The following is a 25864-nucleotide window of genomic DNA, read 5'->3' as shown; positions in this document are numbered from 1 at the left end:
TTTCGGGAACTTGGCAACCAGGCCAGATTCATGGCCAAGCAACATCCCATAGTCACATGACTGTATTTTACAAAGGTTTTCCCCAAAAAACGGCATTTATTTCTGAGTTTTGGCACAACCAAACCTATGGCAAACCATTGGTTCACTTAATGACTGTGACGTACACTGAATGATTGCTGCAAAAAAGATTCTCCTGAAATAGACATACCCATAGAATAATCCATACATGGATTATTAAACCTCCATTAAGTATTAAATTTCCCATGATATTCCATCTTTAAGCAATTTTTTTAAAAAAATCAAGGGTTATTTAACATTTTATTGAAGAAGTTTTATTTAATACTCAGAAAGTAGTTTTTAAAAATATAGCAAGTGTTTTACAAGTGTTTAGAATAAAAGAATTCTTCTAAGAGGGAATTTCAACCCAATTTTACAGGCAGGATTCTAACGAGAAAGAGAGAATGGCTCCTCCAGAGCTTTCCAGAGATGTGACAGTTCTCAAGAACTGATCAAGAATGATTGACTGGACCATGGCAATTGCAAAATATTCTGATTTCACAAGCTTCAGTGGAACAATAAGGGTGAAATGTTGACAATTGCCCCTAAAGTCTTCTTCCTCAAATCTGGTATCTCCAACTCCCCTACTTTTGGAGGTGGCTCTTTGCCCACGTGATCTTTGAAGTGGGGGGGGGGGGAATGGCCATCAGCTCCAGCACTACTTTGATTTCAGATTTACACTCCAGTTCCTCAATAAATCTACCACAGTGTTTTAATCCCTCAGACAGAAATAATGTGTGAGCCACAAAAGGGGAAAGTAGAAACTGTTTATTTCCATCATAAAGATGCCTTTTAATATTTCAACATAAATCAAGCTGTGGTTTATGATTATAATAAATTCACCAGGAAGAAAACCAACAACACTTCATTTGTTGCCCAAGATTGTGGAATGATTTGATTTGCTCCGTTTTTCAGTTCGAGAAAATGTAATTGAGATGGGTGAGGTACAGCTGTTTTAATTGAGTTTTCAGAGAGTACCTACTGCTGCTGGAAGCAGGAGGCTAATACAGAATGAGAAGGCACACACACACACACACACACACACAAACATCTCTGTGAGCTGCTGCCATGAGGCTGCCCTTCTTTGCTTCTGGCTATAGAAACCAATTCTAGATTTCCCCTAACCCCTGGAGGAAAAGGCCAGACATCACAGATGCATAACGTTTTGGAAAAATAATTACCCCTAGGGACAAATCAAGGACACAGAGCAGCAAAGAGCCATAAGGGAGAACTTTTGCATTAGAATAATCAATTAAAAATATCTCCCATGTTAAAACAAGCGGAGAAGATCTCAGCTGCTCATACTCACTCAAGGTATGTTCTGGATTTCCCTATCCTGTTCCCTGCAGTCCTTGATTATGGGATCAATGAAGAATACGCAAGAACAGAAATAATCCTATTTCACATTTCTAGCTCTTCTTCTGAAACTTTTAAAATGTAAGTTACAACTATTACGGGAATTGGATCGCACTGCTACTTGCTTATTGATGGCATTTGGACAGTCACTCCAGCCCTACGAAGGAACCCTCCAAACTGGAAGACTAATGGAGGGCACTATTATTAGGCCCATGGAAAAATCTGGATCCCATTCATGCAGAAAGCAAGCCATGTTTCTCTAGAGCAGGGGTGGCTGGGGAATTCTGGGAGTTGACATCCAAAGATTTTAAAGTTACCCAGGTTGGATACACCTGATCTAGAGAGTTGTTCTGAAATCAGGAAACAATTACTACCATGTTGTGTTTTACAACCTTCAAAGTAGCATTTGGGGCAGCTAATGTTGGTTGAAAATACATTTAATACAACATGGAACTGGGAAGGAGCTGCCAGGGGAAATCCCGCAAAGCATACCAGTGGCAGTAGCTGTGAACTTACCACTAACAGTGCATTTAAATAAATGATAGAAAATGAGTGCGTTTGAAGCCTGTGGTTTCCTCTTTTCAAGAAGGAAAAATGAGGTTGTTTAACAGAAGACAGTGGCAGGAACTCTGCTTTTGCTGAAATCCAGTCCTTCTTGCCTGCTTCTAGAATCGAGCGATGGCAAACCCTATCTTCAGAGAAGCTTCTTCTGAGCTGAGTGTCGAGGATGAAGGTCAAAACAAAGGGGGAAGAGAAGAAAGCCTTCTGAAGATTCGAGGAGGGGTACATGCATGAAATGAGTAACCCTCTCTCCAGAAGAAAAAAGAAATAAAACATATGGAAAATTCTTTTAGGTGAAATAGGGTATTTTTTTATCTTTCAGATCATTCAAGGCCTGAAGATTAAGCAGTAATAGCCAAAATGTGCACTCTCATCATGTATAGGTAATTCCTAAGGCAAAGGAGATTTTGTTACTAAAATACTAGCAGTCGTCCTATCTTTGCTAGTATCTTATTATTCCGAGGATAGATTGGAGCAGCACCTGACAGCTCTTGACATGACTCTCTGTGATCTCTCTTCTGCTGCTTAGGAAGGTTTACGGCAATTGCAGGCAAGAATGACAGAAATGAACAACGCTAAATCTATGTGCTTGTTGGGTTAGGAGATTTCCTATTTCAACGGAGGGTGGATATGTTTTTTAAACAAAACTATTTTCATTCTCCCTGAACCGGGATGGAAATCTGACTCTTATGGGTTCAGTCGTTAAGAGCTCCCCGCAATCTGATGTCCGAAAACCAGCCTTATCCATTTGCAAGCTTTGCAGGTTGTGTACGTGATTCTCTGATGCACCATAAGGGCTGCCAAGAACAGCCTGACATCGAGAGGGTGCTGTCATCAAGTCCTGTCATGTGCCTGCAGCAAACGTCCCTAGCTGCCAAGCCTAACCTTATGCAATCTAGCAAAGACACAGTCTTCTTTTGGAGACAGCTGAGTTTCACTGAAGAAAAGATACTGTCTATATTTTTTTTTAAGCACAGCCGCTGCCAATCTCTGTAACAAAAGCAATTTGGGCTTTTAAAAAAATCATTCTACTTAATAATTCTTTAAAAAAAAAAAATCCTAACACCACCGAATTTATCAACTAACCTTGGTGAACATCAAATTTAATATCACGGGTACAACCAGCCTGGAGAAGAGCAGCATCATCCACCTGTTTGGAAGATGGAATTTAATAACAGAAAAAGCACTTTCAACACATTTATAGCCAAAGGAAAGAAAAAATAATACTTTCCTTATACGGATAACTTTGTGAGTAGTGACCCAAACTCCTCTTGTGACTTTGTATCAACAGCAGTTGAAGAAATATTCCTTCTTAGCAAAGCCTTATGGTCCCAACTAGAAGAAACTGAAATGCAGTATTTTGTCCATCATGTATCCAGTTGGATGTAGATATTGGATTTAAGATCCAAATACTGTAATAGGTGATGGATATTGGGAGTTCTCTTTCAAACTTCCCCACCTCATTTTTTTTTCAGAAGGCTTAGTTGTCATATAATAGCCTGATTCAAGAGAAAAAGAGAATAACACTACGCCTAGAATACTGCATCCAGTTCTGGGCATTGCATTTTAGTGTTGACTTTGACAAACTGATATTTACTTATTTAGTTTGGTTCACACAGCTCTGCCTCCAAAAACAGCAACTAAGATGATAAGGAACCTGGAAGGAAAAAGTTGAGTAGACAGATAACCTGGAGAAGAGAAGACTGCAGGGAGTTGTCTTTAAGTAGCTGAATGACTGTCATGTAGAAGGGGAATTGTTTCTATTTATTTATTCATTAAACAAATTTATATGGCCGCCTATCTCACAGGAAGTGATGCTAAGTAGGGTACAGCATTGTTCAGTTATTTCAGAAGACAGAATGGCAAACAATGGAAGGAATTAGTAATGGGTTGTCTGAAATTCCTTATAGTAGGAGCTGTTCAACAATGGAACAGATTCCTTCAGATGATGACTGACTTCACAAGAGGTGTTTACACAGTGTGGAATCATGCCCTGGGATGGCATTGGACTCAACACTCTCTAAAGTCTCCTTCAACCTTTACATTTTATGATGTGATCATCAGTTTAAGGAGAGAGAGAAATGAGACTGGACTGGAGTTCATGATTTAGCAAGAATCAGGAGGCATCGTTTGCAATATTCTGATAGAAGATGGAATGGCTGCCAGAACAAGTCTCTTTCCACTTTCTATAGTCCCTCCCCACCCCTAAATTTAGACAATTCTTTAAATAGATTTAGTCATAACATACTGCATTAAGACAATTATCAGCTGCTCTCCACTTTTATCAAAGTAGTCCTTCAGTAAGTAATCAACATTTTCACATCCATACAGAAAGCACAGGGCCTGCCCTGCTGCTGTGACACTAGCATGATTCCGTTAGCAGTATAAAGAAAAAAAACAAAGCATTATACTGGGAAACATTCCTTATTACTTATTAAGAGTATTAAGAGATGGCTTTGTAACAACCAAGTGTATATAATTCATGATAGGACTTCCTGCTCAGACCCATATTGTATATAAACAATTGAGGAGGGAAATATCAGAGATAAAATAGCAACAAAGCTTAAAGCTTGGCAAGTTTCAGTCTCAGGACTGCATTATATGAAACAAGGCAATATGGAAAGGCGTTGGAAAGGCTGAAAAACAAATGGGGAAAAAAATCAAAGCAGGACTAGGGGAGAAGGGGAAGTAGTGGGGCTCCTCTACCCATTCCAGAGTGCTTAGGTTGCCACATACATCATGCAATATTAAGTTATGAAACCAAGTTCCATCAGTTGCTTTCATTTTGCTCCTAATATTCAATGCATTGGCAGGATAGAAAGCCACTTCAAAGAAATATGAATGATTACAGAAGCAGATCTTAGTAAGTCAGATCTTGCTTGAGTCATTGGCTATTGGCTTGACTACTAAAGTAAAACTTTTAGTAAAACTGGTCTTTTCCATCACGTGAGGGATTAGATGCATATCCAACAGTCTCTGACATCTTCTGATAGAGAAAAAAATACCCTGCTTAAAAAGTCATAGCAGCCTGATGTAGGATAGAGTCCAATTTGTGCATGAAATGGAAAATCAGAATCTGAAAGGTAGCTGAACAAGTAGCAAGGTGCCTCAAATGAGCATCAAGCTCAATATTGTATTAGTAGTTTAAAAGTAGTTTAATCTTAAATTAGCTTAAAAATATCCTTATTAGGTGCATTGCTCCATCAGTTTTTTGTTTCACTCAAAATGATATTTGCAGTCACAAACAAAAAACAAAAAAGTCCCCAGAGCAGCACAAACCCAATCCAGAAGGTGTGCCGGAAAGGGGACAAATGTTTATTGAGTGCGCTATTTCTAAAGGTCGTTTGTGTTTCTTTCCGACTATAGTATGCTAAAAAAGCAGGAATGATGTACTGGATCCCATTTCCAGCATAGGCACCAGTGATTCCTACCAAGGATTCCAGATCATGAGTACAGAAAGCCACAATAATTGGAGGAATTAGTGTGATGACTGGGAAAAAAATCCTGTCCACGACCCATGGGTAGGTTCCCCCTTCCCGGTGGAAGAGAGTTTTCCAATTATTTCTTAGAGTCACAGCAATTATAGGAAAGTTTGTACTGATGGTGAAGACAGGGAAGAGTCCCAGGAAGTAGCGGATAAACGCAATGCTGACAATGTCACAGTTTGTGAAGTTGAGTGTGTACATGTCCATTAGAGTCCCATTGCGGAAACAATAGATAGCAGTGAAAGACAGAAGGCTGTAGAAACCCAGGATCAAGACGTAATCCAGCAGGACTAGCTTGTTAACATGCTTCTTCTTAGAGATGGGAGTGATGAGGGATGGCAGGGAGTGCTGACACATGAAGGAATAAACGCAGACTCCAAAGAGATTCCGTACTCCTGAGAGCTGAGCCAGAGGGGGGTGACCTTCCCCTTGACCTTTGGCGATGCGTAGGAGGGCCACAATGATCATGATGATGAATGCTGAAACAAAAAGGGGGAAGGGAAGGGAAGGGAAGAAGAGAAAAGGAACAGAGTTAAGTCAGAGACGTAGGCAGGATCCTAACTTTTGGAATTTTTCCCCTCTAATCTTTGCTGGATCTTTCCTAGCCTATAGCTGAAGGGACAAGGAAAAAATACTCATCTGGATAAAGCTGCTCCATGAATAGAATAGAATAACAGAGTTGAAAGGGACCTTGGAGGTCTTCTAGTCCAACCCCCTGCTCAGACAGGAAACCCTATACTATTTCTGACAAATGGTTATCCAATCTCTTCTTAAAAACTTCCAGTGTTGGAGCATTCACAACTTCTGGAAGAAAGTCATTCCTCTGATGAATTGTTCCAACTGTCAGGAAATTTCTCCTTAGTTCTAGGTTTCTCTCCTGGATTAGTTTCCATCCATTGCTTCTTGTCTTGCCTTCAGGTGCTTTGGAGAATAGGTTGATTCCCCTCTTCTTTGTGGCAACCCGAGATATTGGAAAACTGCTCTCATGTCACCCCTAGTTCTTCTTTTCATCAAACTAGACATACCCAATTCCCGTTCTTTATATGTTTTAGCTTCCAGTCCCCTAATCCTCTTTGTTGCTCTTCTCCGCACTCTTTCTAGTCTCAACATCTTTTTTAGGAGTTATGAGTCATGAGGAGTTATCAGTACATAAACAACCCACCTGATTGTACTGAAGATTGAAAAAGGGTTATATAAGGCTCTGTTTAGACGCTTCTAAATACTACTATTTTTTTCCTCAGGAGCCCCTACTTCACCTTTGAATTGTACATGAATGTACACGGTCCCTTTATTTGAGGGTTCTTGTCTCGTTGGTGCTAATAAAGTTGCATGAAAGAAAACTTCTTAACATAAGCATATACCACTTCGGATGAAAGGTCATTTGAAAAATGCCTCTGGCAGCGCAAGAGTACATGCCCTGTGGTTCAGGGCAGCATTTGTTAAATTTTTAAAAAACTGACAGGACAGGAATTTTTGCAAATGGAATAAAGAAATCACCAGCATTGTTCTGAATCAACAAGAGTCAAATTTGCTGCCTCTGGCTAACTACAATCACAACAAACTTGGGTAAGTTATCATTTATTGTGCGTTTTATTTTCTATTATTTTTCTCTTTCTTTTTTGCATAAAAATGCATACACCTTAGAAGATGTACCACTGTAGTTTATTGTTTCATAATAAAATATTTCACTCTAAGGAACTAGCTCCCCCTCAGCTCCCACCTGGATTCTTTCAGTACTGATTTTCATCATGTTCGCCCAATGTGAGCAGACTTCTGTCTTACAGAATTTACTTTTTTTTTTCATGAGAATTTCAAGACCTACCAATTGTAGGGACAAGGTGGCTCAACTCAAAATACCACAAATAGAATTAAGGTGCAGTGAGTTACTGAACATAGATGTTAGGCTCTGGATTTGATTTCAATAATGTGTGAGTTTTCACAAAAATCCATTTCTGATTACTGCCTCCCCAACCTTCTGTTAGTCACCTGGTTTAGTTAATGTAGCAAACCTAAGGAAATCAAATAAGACTACAGTATTTTCAAAGTTTGCTCTCCATCATCTGTATGTTGGAAGCAAGGTATTTACTCCACACTTCAAAGTGGCTCATTGTTTCAAGATCACAAAGGCATCCCATATAACCCAGGTCAAACCCACCTCTATAAAAATCTTAACTGTAAACAAAACTTAAAGCTAATTTTCTTAGGATTCATAATGACATGTTTCCAATAACTGTTAATAGTGTTTAGAGTCACTTTTAACCCGAAGACTCAATTTTCTTTTTTTTAAAAAACAATCAAACTGCAAAATATAAATAGGGCTGTTGCTGTTTTGAATCTGTTTTGAATCTGCAGATGAAATGTACTACAGGTCATAAGTTACTTCAAAACAGCAGAGAACCCAGTAAATAGCTCAAAATATGAAAGCTGAAATTAAAGATTGAGTTCTATAACTTGTGCAGAAAAATTAATAAGAGTCAACAACACAGAACACAGACATAAAAAAAACCTAGCTGGCACAAATTCCTAGCTATACTTATCTACCTGTTTCTAAAAACAAAAATAAAAAACAACAAAAAACAGAAGCTTCCGAATGTAAATATTCTGCCACTTCAATTACTGCTTCAACTTCTGCAGCTTCTTGGAGAGGCTCCTGGGGGCATAAAAACTCTGTTCCTTATCCAACAACTTTGTTATAAAAAAACTAAACATGTCTTTATCCAACAGAGAAAGCAGTTGGGTATCTGGCACTGAATACTGTATTTGACAAAGGGCTATTTCACAGTTGCAGACTGTGAATCTTTAAGTCTGCATTCTGGCATGCAGACTATATTCATAATATTCCATTTTATTTTACTTCTACTACAGCCCAAAAGCAGAGTAACAAGGAACAGATGTCTGTGCCTGCAAGGGGAAAGTGTCCAAATACCAGCTTCTTCATGCTGGTACCTCATCAGGAACCACAGAATTGTGTCCTTAATTTGAAAATTACTCTGCAATATTTGTATAATTTATGAATGGAAAAATCTGCCTGTCCAACCAGATCTGATAGGGTGGGCCCACTTCATGTCCTTTCCTTTAAATGTTGTCACTTCATGGGACTAAGATTGTGTACCTTCTCCACAGCAGCCCGTTCTGTGGAATATCCTTCCCCCTCAGATCCAGCAGGCTCTTACACTCTTCACATTCTAGAAGTCTAAAAAGCTGGTTCTTCCCAGGAGTATTGGGGTACAGTGAGGCTACAGTCCATTGGAACTTTGGTGGTCTGTTGCCTTTGGAGAGCCAGGATTCCTTCTCTTTTCTTAACCCGAGTTAATATCTACTAGCTACTTCTTCCCTTGTTTTAATTCTGTACAAGGCACAAACTATATTTAGTGGGTTTTTTTTGTTGTTGTTGTTTTTTTTGCTGTTACTTCCACAAGGATTCCATGTTACACCACAGACAATGTTCATATGAAATAAAATAATGCTCCAATAACTCCAATAAAGTAATTTTGGTTTGCACCGGAAAAGGTATCTTTCGCAATGGTTCAGTAAAATATAAAATAAGAAAAGCTAAATTAGAATTCCTCAGCTCCCACTTTTTCTTACAACTGAGTGGTCTTTGGTGCTTTCTGAACTTGCTTGCGCAAGCAAGCTCAGAGAGCACCAAGGACCCCTCATGTCAACCCTGAGCTACAAATATTCTTCTTTATTAGTTCTTACAAACTGCTATAGCATCATTTCATTACAGAAGGAAGATTGAATCCTGGTTTTCATTTTCCAAATCCAACTGTCTATCCATGGGATCATAAAGTTTTTGGGAATATATTATGTTAACATATTCTACATGGAGAAAACAGCTTTTTCTGTTTTGGAGATTTTTTCCCCCCCTTTGTTGAAGAAAGCAACCTTAAAGCTCAACCTGTAACAGTTACAAGTCTCTTATTGCTTCTAAAGACAATTATGTACAAAAGCTCTAAATCACCACCGGAAAGGCACAAAGCTCTTCAAATTATCTAGAACTCTCACAAAGACATAAAATATTATCAGTAAGGCAGCAAGAATTGCAAGCTCACACATCCTGACAGGAGTAGGACAGCAGGCGCAATACCAAATGGTAGCTTCAAAGAAAGATCAAGTAAGACAAGTTAGTCTTTTCAGAAAATGCAAGTGGAAAATATCTAAGTCTCTATTTGGAGAAGAGAGTTTGATTTATGGTACATAGTCCCATATACACTGCTGGAATTTAATTATATTTAACCATAAGACCTCTGTACCTCTTCTGCTGCTGGAGAGTGCAACAATATATCTCTACTCTTTCTGTTCATTCAAGGGTGAAGATCTGACCTATATCCTCCCAAAGTTCCCTTTATCAGGTAGAGACTGTTCACTATTTCCCATAATAGTAGCATGTGAGTATCAGTGGTTGCCCCAGCAAACACAATCTTTCCAAACCCTTTGGTTTAAAGTCACCTAGCAACTTTATACAGTAGTGGCCAAAATTGTGGAAACCTTTTGGGAAAAGTGTATTTTTGAGGTTTCATGGCTAATAACACCACTTTTTTTTTTTTTTTTTGGAGTTTCAAGATAATCATATTCCACTGCTGGAATAGCCTGGGAATAGCCCAGACCTTAACCCAATTGAAAATCTATGGAGCCGACTAAAGAAACTTGTTAGTCAGAAGCGACCCAGCAATAAAACCCAGTTAAAGAAGCAATCATTCAATCTTGGTTTCACAATATAACAGCTGCAGAACTAAAAGACTTGGTTCACTCCATGGGAAAACGTCGTAAGGCCATAATTCATGCTTAAGGTTACCCAACTAAGTATTAACTGGTGTGATATTTTTTGTATATTTGGTTTTTTTCTATGGTGATAATTTTTGTATATCTTGTTTTTTCTACTTTTCTTCTTTATACTGTAACTGCTATTCTAATAGCAAAACCTTCATAAAAGTTATTGCATTACATTCTTGATTAAATTATCTTTCCATTGATATATAATTTTATGGTACTACTCCCGCCAAAAAGTGGAGTTATTAGCTAATTTTAGAAAATACTTTTCCCAAAAGGTTTCCACAATTTTGGCCACTACTGTATATAGCATTCTCAAGGTCACTTTCAGGAGGCAAGTCACCAATCACTCAGGTCTAGCTTGAACTCACCAGTTTGGGAATAATTCTGATGTTCACTTTGTATCATTTGAATTTTTTTTTTTTTTTTTTTTAAGAGAGAATGCATTATTTCTGTGCTGGAAAGGCAGGGTGAGGCTTAGAGACCACAGGCAACAGCGAATTAATACTTTACAGAATCTATAGAGTTAGAAGAGGCAATTCACGCCATCAAGTCCAAATCTTTGCCATATGTGGAAAGCTGTATAAAGATATCTGTGACTGTAGCTGTCCCTTGTCCAGCCTCTACTGAACAAATCCAGTGACAGGGAAACCCACCAATTTTCTAAATTGGTTCCACTATCTAAATGCTTCTTCTGTTAGAAAAATGTTCATACCATTTACAATACCTGGAATCTGCCTTCATATAATTAGACCCATTATTCTGCATCTGTCCCCTAGGATGACAGAGAATATATATTTTCTACTGCCATAAGAATATGTCTGCTCTACTCAGAGAATTTTTTACTCTTCTTATTCTACTCTTCTATTCATATGAATGCATGCATATGATATGTTGTTTGAATGATATGAATGCATGCATAACTTTGCATCTGTGCAGTTAAATGGTTTGTATCTGGTAACTGATTTATGACATTACCATAAGTCCAGATTTTTAAAAAAATGAATTCATCAACAGATATGCAACAGAAAACTCACCCACAAATAGACATACACCATTATTTTTATATGAGAATTATTTGTAACATCTGACTCCATTTTTGTATAGCACACATGAACAAAATGCAAACTGCCTATAATGAGTCTCGAAACTTTTCAAAACAAGTTATGGTTAGTGCTCTCTGAGCTTGGTTATTTTCTTGCAGACTTTTCATTATCCAAAGTAGGTAACATTATCAGGGCTAGTTATTTTTAAAATATGCAAAAACATCACTAAAATATTAGCTCTTTTTTTCCTCTAGGAGTGATCTGGTTTACCTTATATTTTATAAGCTGTAAACCAAAGGTTTTGCTGGAAATGTTCATTTTTTTTTCTGATCTACAATTCACAAAAGCCTGATGCAATTCAAGATATTTAACAATTATCTTAGTAATTTCTTTCCGAGTGAAGGGGATAATGGGAACATCTTCTTGCTTGTGGTGCAGGTACTGCAAAACTGAATATTCATATGCTAAATTTATCTTTCTGTCCTGAAAGGCAGCAAGATGAAGACAATGCTTCAAAACCCAGTTATGTCCGACAATAAATCAAAACAAAGAGGGTAATAACTCTTGAGGACCCAGTTTGTGGGGGCAATAAGCTGACTTTGTATAAATATACAAAAGTATGAAGGCTATTGCTTAACGCATTTTAAGCCGCCCTGAGTCTCCGGAGAAGGGAGGCATATAAATCAAATTTAAAAAAATAATAATAACAAGTATTAAAGCTAGGATTTTGGTGGCATATGGGACATGCCCTGTTCATCTAACTTCAGGATCCTCAAGTAATGAGAAAGAATACAAACATTCAATTTTATGAAAGTTAACTATGAAGTCAGTGAGTATTACTAGCTATTCCTCTTCAAATAAAAAATGTTAAAATACTTATCTACATATGTCTTTATTAGAAAATTGATAGAACTTTCAGTTTGTCTAAACATAAGCTGCATCTGTAATTAAATGCTGAATACATGTGATTTAAAAAAATAAATAGCATGCTAGATATTTTGGGGTATAATTCTACTTCTAGAGTGTTATATAACCGGAGACAAATTTTATATGGGAGCCCTTAATTGTTGGACATAGGGCAACATAAAATAATTATATGTATGCAGAAAAAATCCAGAGAAAATAAAAGAAATAAAGGTGAAAAATGAAAACAAAGAAAACAAGCAGTATAAGAAATAGCTCTACAAAGTATCATCAAGTAAAAAAAAAAAAAGTACACATATTTTCAAGGAAAGGAAAAACAAATTCTGTTAAGACTGTCCTGCCGCCCAGGTTTGATGCTTCTCCAAATGTACCTTTTTTCAATGTTCACTTAGTTTTCTTTCTCACTTTACTTTCACATGCCCCCTCAAGATTATTATAATTAAAAATAAAATAAATGGAGAGGTGGCATCTGCAAAGCAACATCTGCCTCTAGCATCCCATTTATTTGCAGGGGTTGTTTTTGTCCTTTCTGGGATATCACAGAGCATTTTGGGAGAGGAATTGAGCAGCATGTCTAGCTTTCTCAAAAATGCCAATTAAGAATCCACCAGATGTTGTATTCTTCCTCAAGCACTTGACACAATACTTTGGCAATTCTAGAAACAACTCTAGAAGTTTATAGAACAACAGAGCCAATGTCAAAAGGACTTAAAACAGACTGAAAGGATGATCCTGAGGTGATCCTACGTTATAACAAACATGTAGAGGAGTAGATGAAAATTAAGATTTCCATTTTCAAGCCTCTTAGCAATTCTACCTTGTTCTGTGTCACAAATTTCACAGCTCGGAAGCCTTAATATTAATCAACAGAATATATCTTATTCTAGTTGTCATTGCTACAAACAATCTAGATTAGATCAGAGCATAAAATCATACCATATCATCATGATAGAAAAGGAGGAGCCTAAACCACATTGCTCTCTTGATCCAATTTAAAACCATTTGTTTAAGCAAACAACTATTAACCATTTTGACACATTTATGACAGAGCTATCTATCAGTACTAGCTCCTGGCGTGACACATATTCCCTTCAAAGCTGAGAGTCAATATTCTAGAGCATAATGATAATGAATCACCCTCTTTAAATATGTGCTTCTTGCTTCATTCTTCATGAAAAAGTAGCAGGATTTTAGTGGGAAGAAGAATCTTGAGGGAAAGAGAAGGCAGGTGAGACCAAATCATGATCTCTCTGGAAAAATTCTCTTTCAAATATATTTTACGGAAAGGAAGGCTCTTTGGCTCACAACAGGTTGTCTCTTATAACAAAGGTCTTCAGTACTTTAGAGTGATGGATTTTACAAACTACATCTTAAAATATGAAAAAAGGCCTGTTTGAAATTTGCTAAGTTCATAACGCTGATTATGTATTACTGTACTTAACTGATCAGGTTAAAGATTGTAAACTGGAATTAAGACTGATTTTAGAAATTACTTACAAAATTTCTCTTCAAAGTCTATAACATCTGAGGGAAAAAAAGCATCTTAATTAAATTAAAATTGGAACCAAATATTTCTCTTTGTATTTTATACACACATTCATGTGTGATATTACCACCAATGGATGTAGATGGATTTTCATCTTTCTTTCATCTGGAACTGGATTCTAGATACTTTGCTCGTCAAAAATCTCCTACACAAGCAAAATCCAGTAGAATGTTATCTTCTCCACTGTACAGAAAAATCACAGAGGTCTAAAGTACTAGCTGACAGGTCCCCTGTGGCTTTTGAAAAAAACCTTTAAAGGCCTTTCTGGAATGCCCATTAGGCTCCTTCCAGGAAAAAGCAGAAGTTGATTTTAAAAGCAGGCTGGGCCTTTTCATTTTTTAAGCTGCAAAAGTTTTATATCTATCAGGAAAAAATCCTACTACATTTCCTGTCCTGTACAGAGAGATTTTGTCCAGTCTTCAGAAAAATCCTACAGGTGGTCCTTGACTAATGACCACAACTGAGTCCAAAATTTCAGATATCCCAGGTGCTAAGCTGAGACAGTTAAGTAAATTTTGCCCCATTATATGATCTTTGTTAAGTGAATCACTGCAGTTGTTAAGTTAGTCACACGATTGTTCAGTGAATCTGGCTTCCCCATTAACTTTGCTTGTCAGAACGTCACAAAAGGGAATGTCACATGACCCTGGGACATATCAACCATCATAACTATGAGTCCGTTGCCAAGTGTCCGAATTTTGATCACGTGATCATAAGAATGCTGCAACTGTTGTGTGAAAATTGATAATCTTTTTTCAGTGCCGTTATAACTTTGAGTGGTCCCTAAACAAACTGTTGTAAATTGAGATCTACCTGTACTAATAAGTATCAGAGACCAAACCTTCCTTCATAAACTTGAAGCTGACTCTAGAAAAAAAACAGAATTATTTTAGGCTTAACATCTCTACTGTAGAATGAACACCATTGACAAAACAATATCCCATTTCCCCAAAGCCCTATTTTCCTTTTGAGGGTTGAAAGGCCCTGGGGTAAAGAAAGACTAAGAAGCAAGCTGGCCCTATTCTACCCTACCAATCATATTGATACTATAAAATGGAGAATATTTCAATTCTGTATCTGTGAAAATATGTTCTTCTCTCATCACATTATTTATGAGAGCTACTCTTGTCCTCTCTGCAAGGATCAAGAAAAATGGTTTTACGTGGGCACATATAAAAACTTTATGAGCTACAGATACCAGTTAAAATCCTAAACATACATAAGTAGTAGTATAGCATTTATTATCATTGTACATCATCTATACAATAAAATTGGTTAAGATGGTTCAGGCTTCTCTATAACCCATACCGGTATATGTAAATTAAAATCTAAGGAGGAATAAATCATACAAGCTTTGCATGAGCACTCAGCTTTTTTTCCACCTCACCTGGATAAAATGTAATGATATAGACAGATTAATGTCATTAACTTAATAACAGATTTTATATATCATTATATTAGCCGTGGCTCTAAATATTGAAAACAGTTCTCTCCAGTCCCAATTTGCATAACAGTAAAACTGATTCAGAGGTGGGTCAGCTAGATACATTTTAATTTCAAAATACATGATGGCCACAGCTAAGAATTCAAAGTCTATACAACAACAGTGATGTAAAAGTACTGATTTTTAGCTGTCACCATGTGCAAAGTAAGCTTTTCAGAGGCACCGACTATTGTGAATCTCAATTACACCAAAAACCAGATGTGATTACTAATAACAATAGGTTTACCAAACTCTATTTCATTTTAATGAAATCCAAATTCAGATTCTTGCTGGAAGTGCCTGGAATATGTTGCATCCTCATGCCTGTCACTTAATCTGATGTGAATGTTTATATATTGTGCACTTGGTTCTGAAACAGCTACAAAACCCAAATCTATTTCTAAAATGGTCAGTTTGCCGGAGAAACCAACTTGGATAAGTGTCAAAGCCTGGAGTCTTTTAGAAACATAAGAATAATATATATGTATGTCTTAAGCTTTTGACTTTGAAATTGTTTTCTGAACTCAGTTTATTGTTAAATCAAGAATAATGATGGAGTTCACTCATTATGCTAAACCATGATTTAATGAAAACATCATAATGATTAGGATCATACGGAATGTTAAAACATAAATTGTGATTCCTTAAATGAGTTCACACAACACACTATGACAAAATTAAGCAAATCTCTTTGTGTTCAACATGACATATGAAGCCATCTTTTCCTCTTAATGATGAAATGAACTTTTTTCCTTAGGGCTCGGATTTATTTCTTCACTGGGCTTCTACATTCTACAAATACATTCTACAAATGAATTTAAGAGTACATTTTAATTTTTCTTGTGTTTAGAAATAAGTAATAAAACTCTAATTTACCTTCTTACTTTCATGTGGTATACAAAAAGTCAGAAGTAGACTGATTTAATTTTGTAACATAAAAGAATTTTTGAAGTCTGAAATATAATTGACACAAAGGAGAGAAGTATGGGGAAGCTTTATAAACTAACTGGATCAAACACAATCAACTATTTTAGTTAATACATCTTTAGGGCTGATTTTGCATAAGGATAACCTTATACCATATGTATTAAACTACTGTCCACTGTATTTTTTTCTGATGTAATCATAGAGAACTTTATACCATATCAGCTTATATCATTTCAGCAGTCCTTAAAATGCTGATTATTAAATCCTACCTGTTTTCTTGCATAAAATACTGAATTTTAATTAATCCCTGCATCCACAATACAATGCATCTATTTATATTTTGTTAAAAGATATCACATCAATTCTAATAAATCACTCCCATTGTTCTAGGAGACTTTCTATTTAAAAAACCTCTGCCACCTGGGAGAGAAAATACTGATGGTGTGGCAACCATTTTGCTGCCAAACAGAATGTCCAATTCTTCTGTTGATCTAGCACCAGGTACACAAACTCAAGGTAAATTCTTGAGAGTCTTACTGCAACCCCACTCTTCTTGAGTATATGGTTTATGTAATTTATACAGTCAAAACCGAGGAACCTTGTCTCTACTCTACACATCCAAGATTCATAATATGTAACTGTTTAACTTGCTCATCCACAAGTAAGCTACGGATGATAAATGTCACATTATGGACTAATTGCAGTTAAAACACCAATACTAAGTGACAAATGGAGTCATTGTATGATCCAGGAGGAGGGCAACCAAGGGCAGAATGACTGAATGCCATGGAGGCAGCTAAGAGGTGGCAGAGACTTTGGGAGCAGGCAACTCCAACAAGTGTGGAGTAAGCTAATTGATTCATTAGAGTGTTTGGTTATATTAAAAATAAATGACCACCCCAGGTTTGGCTTGTAGGACAGTACTGGGAAATGACAGGAATTTAGGGAGGAAATTAACCCTTAAGATGAAAAAGTCCAATTTATGTTCCTTTCATATTCTTTCTGCACATATTTGCTATTCCTCAGATATCTTTCTAATTTTTTTGCATACAAGGTACCGGAGTTCATTAGGAAGTTCTGTTCATTGTTCAGTTTGATTATAACACTGAAATATAGTGGGCAACCTGAGAACAATTTGAAACACATTTGAGACTGGCATTTCTTCTATGGTATTATGGCACTGAAATAAAGTCCCAGGCTGAATTTAGCCACACCTTGCCTACTCATATCTCAGCAGCTCTGAGGATACTTCTTTTCTATTCCAAGCATCTCCAGTAAAAGGGATGAAAAAGCCATTTCCTTGAGAACCGAAATAATTTTGGGTTACAGGAACATACAGTGTAGCATCCCTGGATGGGAATCAGCCTGGGAAATTTTTTATTTTAAACTAGGAAGTTCTACAGCCTGAAAAAAGGATTCAAAACCCTGATTTAGAAAAAATCAATATATAGAGAAATCAAAGATTTATGGAAATCAAAGGTATGTTGTTAGCATATTCTTTGCAAATTAATACAAGTTAAGTCTGGCAAAGAACAAATTCTTTATGATCAGTCATGCCCAACAAATATCGATTTTGTAACACAAAAACAATTACCTAAGATATTTTTTTTCAATTATATCAAATTTGGTATGATAACATTTGGTTTAATTGCAAACAGCTGGTGACCTTAAAGAGTTACATATGTGTTCAGGATGAAACATTGAGACTAGATTTGTGTATTTCATGACAGATTTTAAGAAGCATACAAAAATAAACCAAAAAATTGATGAACAGTAGCACTGTCTCTTTTATTATGATGGTAATATATTCAAATAATGAGTTAACCATAGATAATTGGGATATTATTAGCATCTTGATCTCTTTGATTCTGGGTTTAATAATGCCCATTAAAATCTCTCTTGGGGGGAGGGGACTATCTAAAATATGATTATGTCCCAAGGGAGTGAAGGAGAGCATGACTGACTGACTGAATAAGTGGTTTTTCCACTACATATTTGCTTAATAGCTGGTCTCAGTGGAAAAGTCCACTATGCATGCATATATGTACAGAAAGATAGTTGAGAATACCTTTTGAAGCAGCCACATAAAACTTGTAAAATATTATTGCTTTAGTATTTCAATAATAAAGGTTTTGCAAAGCACGTGTTTATATGCTTTGCAAAATATCTCTTTTGAGTTCTTTGCAGTCCTGGTAATGACTGCTACTCATTCATTCAATTACAGAAACAAAGTTACTTAATTTCATATTTTATTATTGTATCTTATTTTACCAAGTTTTCTCTCTGGTAATGCTATACTTCAAACTAGGGCATACAAAACTTTTGCCAGACCTATACTTGAATATTGTTCACCTGCCTGGAACCCTCACTGTATTTCAGACATCAATACATTAGAGAGGGTCCAGAGATATTTTACTAGAAGAGTACTGAAATCCTCTGCTCAAAATAAAATTCTCTATACCACCAGGCTTGAAATTTTAGGCCTCGATAGCAAATCGAGGCCTAAATCTAAAATTTGTTACTACCGGTTCTGTGGGCGTGGCTTGGTGATGGTGGGGGTGTAATGTGACTGGGTGGGCGTGGTCAATTTTTTTTTTTTACTTTTAAAACCATTTTTTACATGTAAAACCATGTAAAAAAATGTTTTCCAAAGGCTCTGACGATCCCAGCGGGGTTGCCTGATCGTCAGAGGGTTTTTAAAAAACCCTCTGCCATCAGGCAACTCAGCTTGGATCGTCAGAGCTTGGCTCGTCAGAGGCATTTAAAAGAAAAAAAGCCTCTGATGATCGCGCGGCTCAGCTGGGCATGGGGGGCGGGGGTAGGGATTTTTGCTACCAGTTCTCCGAACTGCCCACCATCGCTACCTACTCGCCCGAGCCAGTCCAAACTGGGAGCATTTCACCCCTGCTCGATAGCCTCGAACTATGCCGTCTACGTTCTGACCTAAGCTTAGTTCATAAGATTATTTACCAAAACGTCCTACCTGTAAATGAGTACTTTAATTTCAACCGCAATAACACAAAGATTATCAATAGATTCAAACTCAATGTAATTCACTCTAATCTTGATTGTAGAAAATATGACTTCTGCAATGGAGTAGTAAATGTCTGGAACACTCTACCTGATCCTGTTGTTAGTCTCTCTAATCCCCATACCTTTTACCTTAAACTGTCTACCATGGACCTTTCATGTTTTTTAAGAGGTCCCTAAGGAGGCGTGCATAAGCACACCAGCGTGCCTACCATCCCTGTCCTACTATTCCCATTCATATGTACTCATTTTATGTGTTTATGGCTATGTTTTGCTTATTTATTTCCTTTTTTTTATTGAAAAAGTTTTACAAATACAAATTTTCCCATTTCCCCCCCCTTTCCCTCCCTAACCCTCCCTAGCCCTCCCCTCCTCCCATGACTTCCCCAAGGTGAAATCCAAATCCAAATCATATTATATCATACTTTACCGCCCTTCTATTCTCCCCCCTGTGTACTATACATTTCTACATGACATTGAACTATTCTACCCCCTATATACTATACATTTCTACACAACATTCAACTAAAAGCTATCTGGTACTTCCTAGTTTGGTATTTATTCTGCACATAATCTATCCATTTCTTCCACTCCCATACATAAGTCTCTTGAGTCCGGTCTTTTAAGTATGCTGATATCTTCGCCATTTCTGCAAAACTGGCCACCTTCAAAGTCCATTCTTCAATAGTAGGCAAAACATCCCTTTTCCAATGTTGACCAATCAGTAACCTAGCTGCTGTCACCATATACAATATCAATTTTGTTTCACCCATTGAAAAACCCTTAACTATGCCCAGTAAAAACAATTGAGGAGAAAATTGGAGTTTTTTCTTCAGAACATTTTGCTTATTTATTTCCTTTTATTTGTGCCAATTTTTTTTCATATGTCCATGTCTATGTCTATACTGTTACTTGTTTCCTTGTACTTGTTGACAAATAAATAAATAAAATAAATAAATAATAAAATGAATATCATGAATTGCTCTGGTTTTTAAGAATTATGCCCTGGTCCAAGGAGAATTTCTAGGGTGTACCCATTAAGCCATCATCACAACTGCAATGTAAGTGAAACAATAACATACATTTTTGTAATAACAACACAGAACGGTATTTTTCCTCCCTCTATCTTCCCACAGCTAGCCAAATCCAATATGGAAATATCTGAGACTTGTACACTTACCTAACCACCTCATTAGCGATGTCACGATCTGAAGATATTTAGTTTTCTGCACATTAAAAAAGGTGAAAGGGCCCAAAAGAAGAGTAAATGCTGCCTGGAAGAAAAACAATTGAGAAAAACAATGCCAATTAGGAAAAGCAGCTTCCTGATAGAAATATAAAGAGTTCAGTAAAATACAGTTTTACCAATTATTATTCACTTTAAAAAAGAATAAATTTGCTTAGTAAACAATTTACTTATTTTTTTATTAAGGTAGAGGCATAATACTGATAGGCTTCATCACATTGGCTACAGCTGATAGACAGTGCTACACAAGTTTCTCTACCTCAGACTATACCTAGTATCCATTATTAATATTTTTTTTGAAAATTTCTCCTAGGAAGAAACAAATGTTGGTATGTTTAGTAAGACTCAAATTTATTCTAAAGTGGTTTATTAAATGTATATCATTAATACTAAAATATGCCATATAGAATACATCGTCAGAAAAAGTGATAAATAGAAAACACAAATTCAGAATACCCATTTATGTAGGTGCAAAAGCAGCCCAATATTTCTTGCACATTTCACTGTTGACTTTAAAGAGGTCATGATTAAAATGATTAATCATTCATTATGTTGTTGTTTTAAAATTGACAGAAATGTGGACAAATCCATTTGGGACTGAAGTCTAAAAGAGACGTTATTTTCACTCTGCTTGACTCAATGAAAATCACCCCTAATTTGTTATTTGTCCTACTGAATATTCATGTTTTGCCACGTAGGATAGAAGAAAGTGAATGTGTGCATGAGCATGCGTTTCATTTTCATTTGGAAATATATCCCAGGTGCAGTCATGTCTCTCCTTGTTAACCAAGGTGTTGAAAAAAACGATGGGAGATTCAAATTGCACTTTTTTAAAGTATTTGGTTCGGGAACTCATTTCATGGCCATATTTTCAAAAACTGACAGTAGTGATGCATATACAGTATTATCAGAATCAATACAGTTTTATGGGATTATCAATAAACTGTTTCCACATTTCCTTTCAAGGGACTTCCAAAATGTTCAGAAATATTTCTTAAAGCATATCATAAACATTTTATAAATTCTCTAGATTATTATTATTATATACACAACAATATGAAATTACAGCTATCAGTTCTTTAACTGGTGTTAGCCTTCATAAGCACTGAGTTCTTCCCAAGAACCTAGGATGTTGTTATTTATTTATTTATTTATTTATTTATTTATTTATTTATTATTCGAATTTCTATACCGCCCTTCTCCTTTCGGACTCAGGGCGGTGAACAGCCAAAGTAAAAACATTTATACATAAAGTACGATTAAAAATAGATTTAAAATAATTAAATTTGGCCCATAGTTTAAAATTTATCAATTTAAAATCCATATCAAAATTTAAAACGTAATGTATCAGGGTGATATATATCACCCAAGTCAGATCCAAGTCATGTGGCCTTTTGTAATTAATAGATGGAAATTTTGTCAATGTGCAGATTTACTAAGTGTCATCCAAAGCTTTTTCATATACCATCCATCCAGTGTACTGATAACCACTGTGACCACAGCCAATTTATGCCATAATCTTTCAAATTTGTGATATTTGTGATACTTGGTGATCTCCAATTCTTTGTCTTCTATTCTACTACCCCTGATATTGTCACATCAATTATCTACATAATAATTATCCATTATTCTTCTTTTCAACCACATCTAAATCTGCTGTTTTATGTGGCAAGACTTTATCGGTTTGTATTTGGAAATCCCACAATATTTTAACCTGCTCATTTTTAATTAATTTTTACAACTATATCTTCCCACTAATTTACATTACTGGGTCATGATAATTTTTCATAATTGATCTGTGCAATCTTCTTGCATGAGCTGAGTATATAACCTACTATTTCTTCTTTGCACAACCTGCACTTTGAATCATTTGATGATTTTTTTCAGTTCTGGTCTTGATTGCATTAGTTCAAATAGCTTGTTCCTGAGCAGCCAAAATCAATCCTTCAGTGTCTTTTTTTTATTCTTCCAATTGTAAGCTATTGCCAAGTTTTATCTTTTCCACTTTCCCCTCCATCTTTTAAAGAAATTGACCATGTAATGCTTTTCCTTGCCGGTATTTTGTTCATGTATTATTTTGGTATTCAATTTTTTTTTCTGTACATTCAGTAAGTTTCAATTTTTATCTTGCATCAGTCCCCTTTTTTACTGACTTTTGAATAAACCAAATGCATGCTTCACAGTTTGTCCTAAAGTAAACCTCTGCCTCTATTTTTGCAGCGCAGGTATAATCTATCATTATCACTTCAGGGACATAATGCATAACAAATAGTCATCAGTTTTCTTGTTTTTCAATCCAAATTGTCCAGTTCAGCTTGTGTCCAGTTAATAATTCCAAGTGTGTGTCATATCACAGGTTTAGCCCAGGTATTGATAACTTTGAAGGTGTTTCCATCATTCAATTTTGTCTTTAGCATTTTTCTCATTCTTTGGATGTATTCTTTATTAATCGGTTTTTAAATTTATCCATGCTTGATATTAACAAAATAACAGAATAACAGAGTTGGAAGGGACCTTGGAGGTCTTCTAGTCCAACCCCTTGCTTAGGCAGGAAGCCGTACACCACTTCAGAGAAATGGTTATCCAGTATCTTCTTAAAAACATCCAGTGTTGGAGCATTCACAACTTCTGGAGGCAAGTTCTTTCACTTATTAATTGTTCTAACTGTCAGGAAATTTCTCCTTAGTTCTAGGTTGCTTCTCTCCTTGATTAATTTCCACCCATTGCTTCTTGTCCTGCCCTCAGGTGCTTTGGAGAATAGTTTGACTCCCTCTTCTTTGTGGCAGCCCCTGAGATATTGGAACAGTGCTATTATGTCACCCCTAGTCCTTCTTTTCATTAAACTAGACATACCCAGTTCCTGCAACCATTCTTCATGTTTTAGCCTCCAGTACCCACCCTAATCATCTTTGTTGCTCTTCTCTGCACTCTTTCTAGAGTCTCCACAACTTTTTTATATTGTGGCGACCAAAACTGGATGCAGTATTCCAAGTGTGGCCTTACCAAGGCATTATAAAGTGGTATTAACACTTCACGTGATCTTGATTCTATCCCTCTTATTTATGCAACCTAGAACTGTGTTGGCTTTTTTAGGCAGCTGCTGCACACTGCTGGCTCATATTTAAATGGTTGTCCACTAGGACTTCAAGATCCCTCTCACAATTACTATATTGACAAAGGTACCACATATACTGTACCTGTGCATTTTGTTTTTCTTGCCTAAATGTAGAACCTTACTTTTTTCACCATTGAATTTAATTTTATTAGATAGCACCCAATGTTCAGGTCTGTCAAGATTCTTCTGTATCTTAAGCCTATCTTTCAGAATATTGGCTAGTCCTGATAGCTTGGTGTCATCTTCAAATTTGATGAATTCCCCATCTATCCCCTTGTCCAAATCATTGATGAAGATGTTGAAGAGTACTGGGCCTAAAACAGAGCCTTGGGGGTACCCCACTGCATACTTCCATGTAGATGCAGTTCCATTGAAGACTACATGTTGAGTGCGGTTGGCCAGCCAGTTACGAATCCATCTGGTGGTGATGCTGTCTAACCCACATTTTTCTATTTTATTTAGTAGTAGGTTATGGTCTACTTATCAAATGCCTTACTGAAGTCCAAGTAAATTATATTGACACCATTCCTCTGGTCCACTAATTTTGTCACTTTATCAAAGAATGCAATAAGATTAGTCTGGCATGATCTGTTTTTGACAAACCCATGTTGACTTTTGGTTATTACTTTGTTTGTTTCTAGCTGTACCCTGATTCGTTGCTTATCTTTTCCAGAAACTTCCCTGGTATTGAGGTAAGGCTGATAGGTCTGTAGTTTTCTGGATCTATTTTTTTCCCTTTTTTGAAGATGGGAACTACATCAGCTCTTTTCCAGTCCTCTGGCAGTTCCCTGGTGCTCCAGGATCTTTGAAAGATATAGTTCAGTGGTTCTGAGATCTCGTCTGCCAGTGCCTTTAGAATCTTGGGGTGTAATCCATCTGGTCCTGGTGATTTGAACTTGTCTAGGGTAGACAGGTGCTCACTTACCATTTTCTTCCCTATTTTAACTTGTGTTCCTAATCTAATGTCATCCAAGTGTAAAATGCCTAATTAGGTATAATTGTTACTATTATTATTTAGCCTTGAACTAATGATATTAACATTCTAAATTTATTATCTAAATATGTAAAATTCATTTTAAAAGTAATCTTGAAAATTTCCTAAATACCAATAAAATCTCGGATACTGATTAATTCTGTATGTGTTTTCTATTTAAATAATATAGCCAAATAAACTGGAAAAAAAATATTCTGCTGCATACAGTCTATTCTGTTGCAAGCCTGTCCTTTTGCAAATGAAAGATAAGATGCAATTCTATATTGTGTCTAGGGAATAAGACAAGTGAATTATCCTGGCAGTTAAGTATATTTATGCATACACGTGAATGCAACGGTTGGGTATGCTCATTGATGGCATGTATGAATACTTCTGTATGCAGAGTGTACTATGTTGCTGTATAATTTGGCTGAGAACTTACATGAAAAGGAATAGTCTAGCGTATGGGTATATTGTATTCAGCAATTAATAATAAAAGAACCTTAATATTGTTTAATATCACACATTTGGTTGCTATTATTCATAATTCAAAAGGTGAATTCTCCAGAAATATTGACCCACTTTTCCTGGATTTAAGATTATAACAGTCTGATCTGTCCTTGTGTGCCTCTGACAAAACCATTTAATCAACTCTGCTTGGAATGAAGGGGAAAAGGTGAATTCCGATTCCCTAAGATAAGGCAACAGAGGAAAACAATATTTAGTGGTAGCGGGATACGCCTGAAGTTTAGTAAGGTGAACAACAGCTTCTCAGCTTCTAGTGTTGTTGGAACAACACTAGAAAATCGTATAAGCAGCAATGCAGGCTACATTCTGAGTGACAGGACGTGTGCTTTGTGGATCAGTGGCTGCAAGAATGTATGTATTTTCATGTAAATCATCTTTACAAAGATGATTCTTCAAAGATTTCAGGACATGTTTTAAGGTTAAAAACAAATGCAATATTATGAACTCATTTCTGAACTCATTATGAAGAAATGAAGGAATTAAACAGTACAGAGTGTTAAGCAGAGGTTACAATAGCATTTTTATCATATTTTCCACTGGTCTATCTTTCCGATGGACACTCAGCAAGCCATAATAAGCACCTTAATATGACAAATCTATAAACAACACAGGTAGCTAATATCACAAGCATTTTCAAAATAGAAAGGAAATATAAAAATCATGAAATCTGGTACCCTTTTGTTGCAGGTAAGATCTGCTCTCCTGTTATACCAAGTCTGAAGATGTGTCCAATATTTTAAAACTCTTAAACATACAGAAAAAGGCCTCCTATGATCTTCTTTCTTAGCCAATCTATTCCTTTCCTTTCTTAGCC

The 25864-nt window shown here is 36.3% G+C and overlaps 1 protein-coding gene across 2 annotated transcripts in view; it reads right to left on the bottom strand.

The window, feature by feature from the left end:
• Positions 1–810: 810 nt before the first annotated feature.
• The window catches only part of SLC38A12 (solute carrier family 38 member 12), a 76985-nt gene continuing 51931 nt past the window's right edge, over positions 811–25864 (bottom strand). For both annotated transcript variants that reach the window (XM_034408714.3, XM_034408716.3), the window contains exons 9-10: positions 20369–20462; positions 811–5938 (exon numbers count right to left, since the gene is read on the bottom strand). In XM_034408714.3, coding sequence (XP_034264605.2) covers positions 5178–5938; positions 20369–20462 — 855 coding nt within the window. In that variant the 3' untranslated portion in view covers positions 811–5177. The remainder of the gene's footprint in view (positions 5939–20368; positions 20463–25864) is intronic.

Source organism: Pantherophis guttatus, chromosome 2 (genome assembly GCF_059756535.1).
Source record: "Pantherophis guttatus breed Tessera chromosome 2, ASM5975653v1, whole genome shotgun sequence".
NCBI classification, from domain to species: domain Eukaryota; kingdom Metazoa; phylum Chordata; class Lepidosauria; order Squamata; family Colubridae; genus Pantherophis; species Pantherophis guttatus.
Note: the sequence above shows the minus strand (reverse complement) of the source record. Positions and strands in the feature narration are given on the sequence as shown.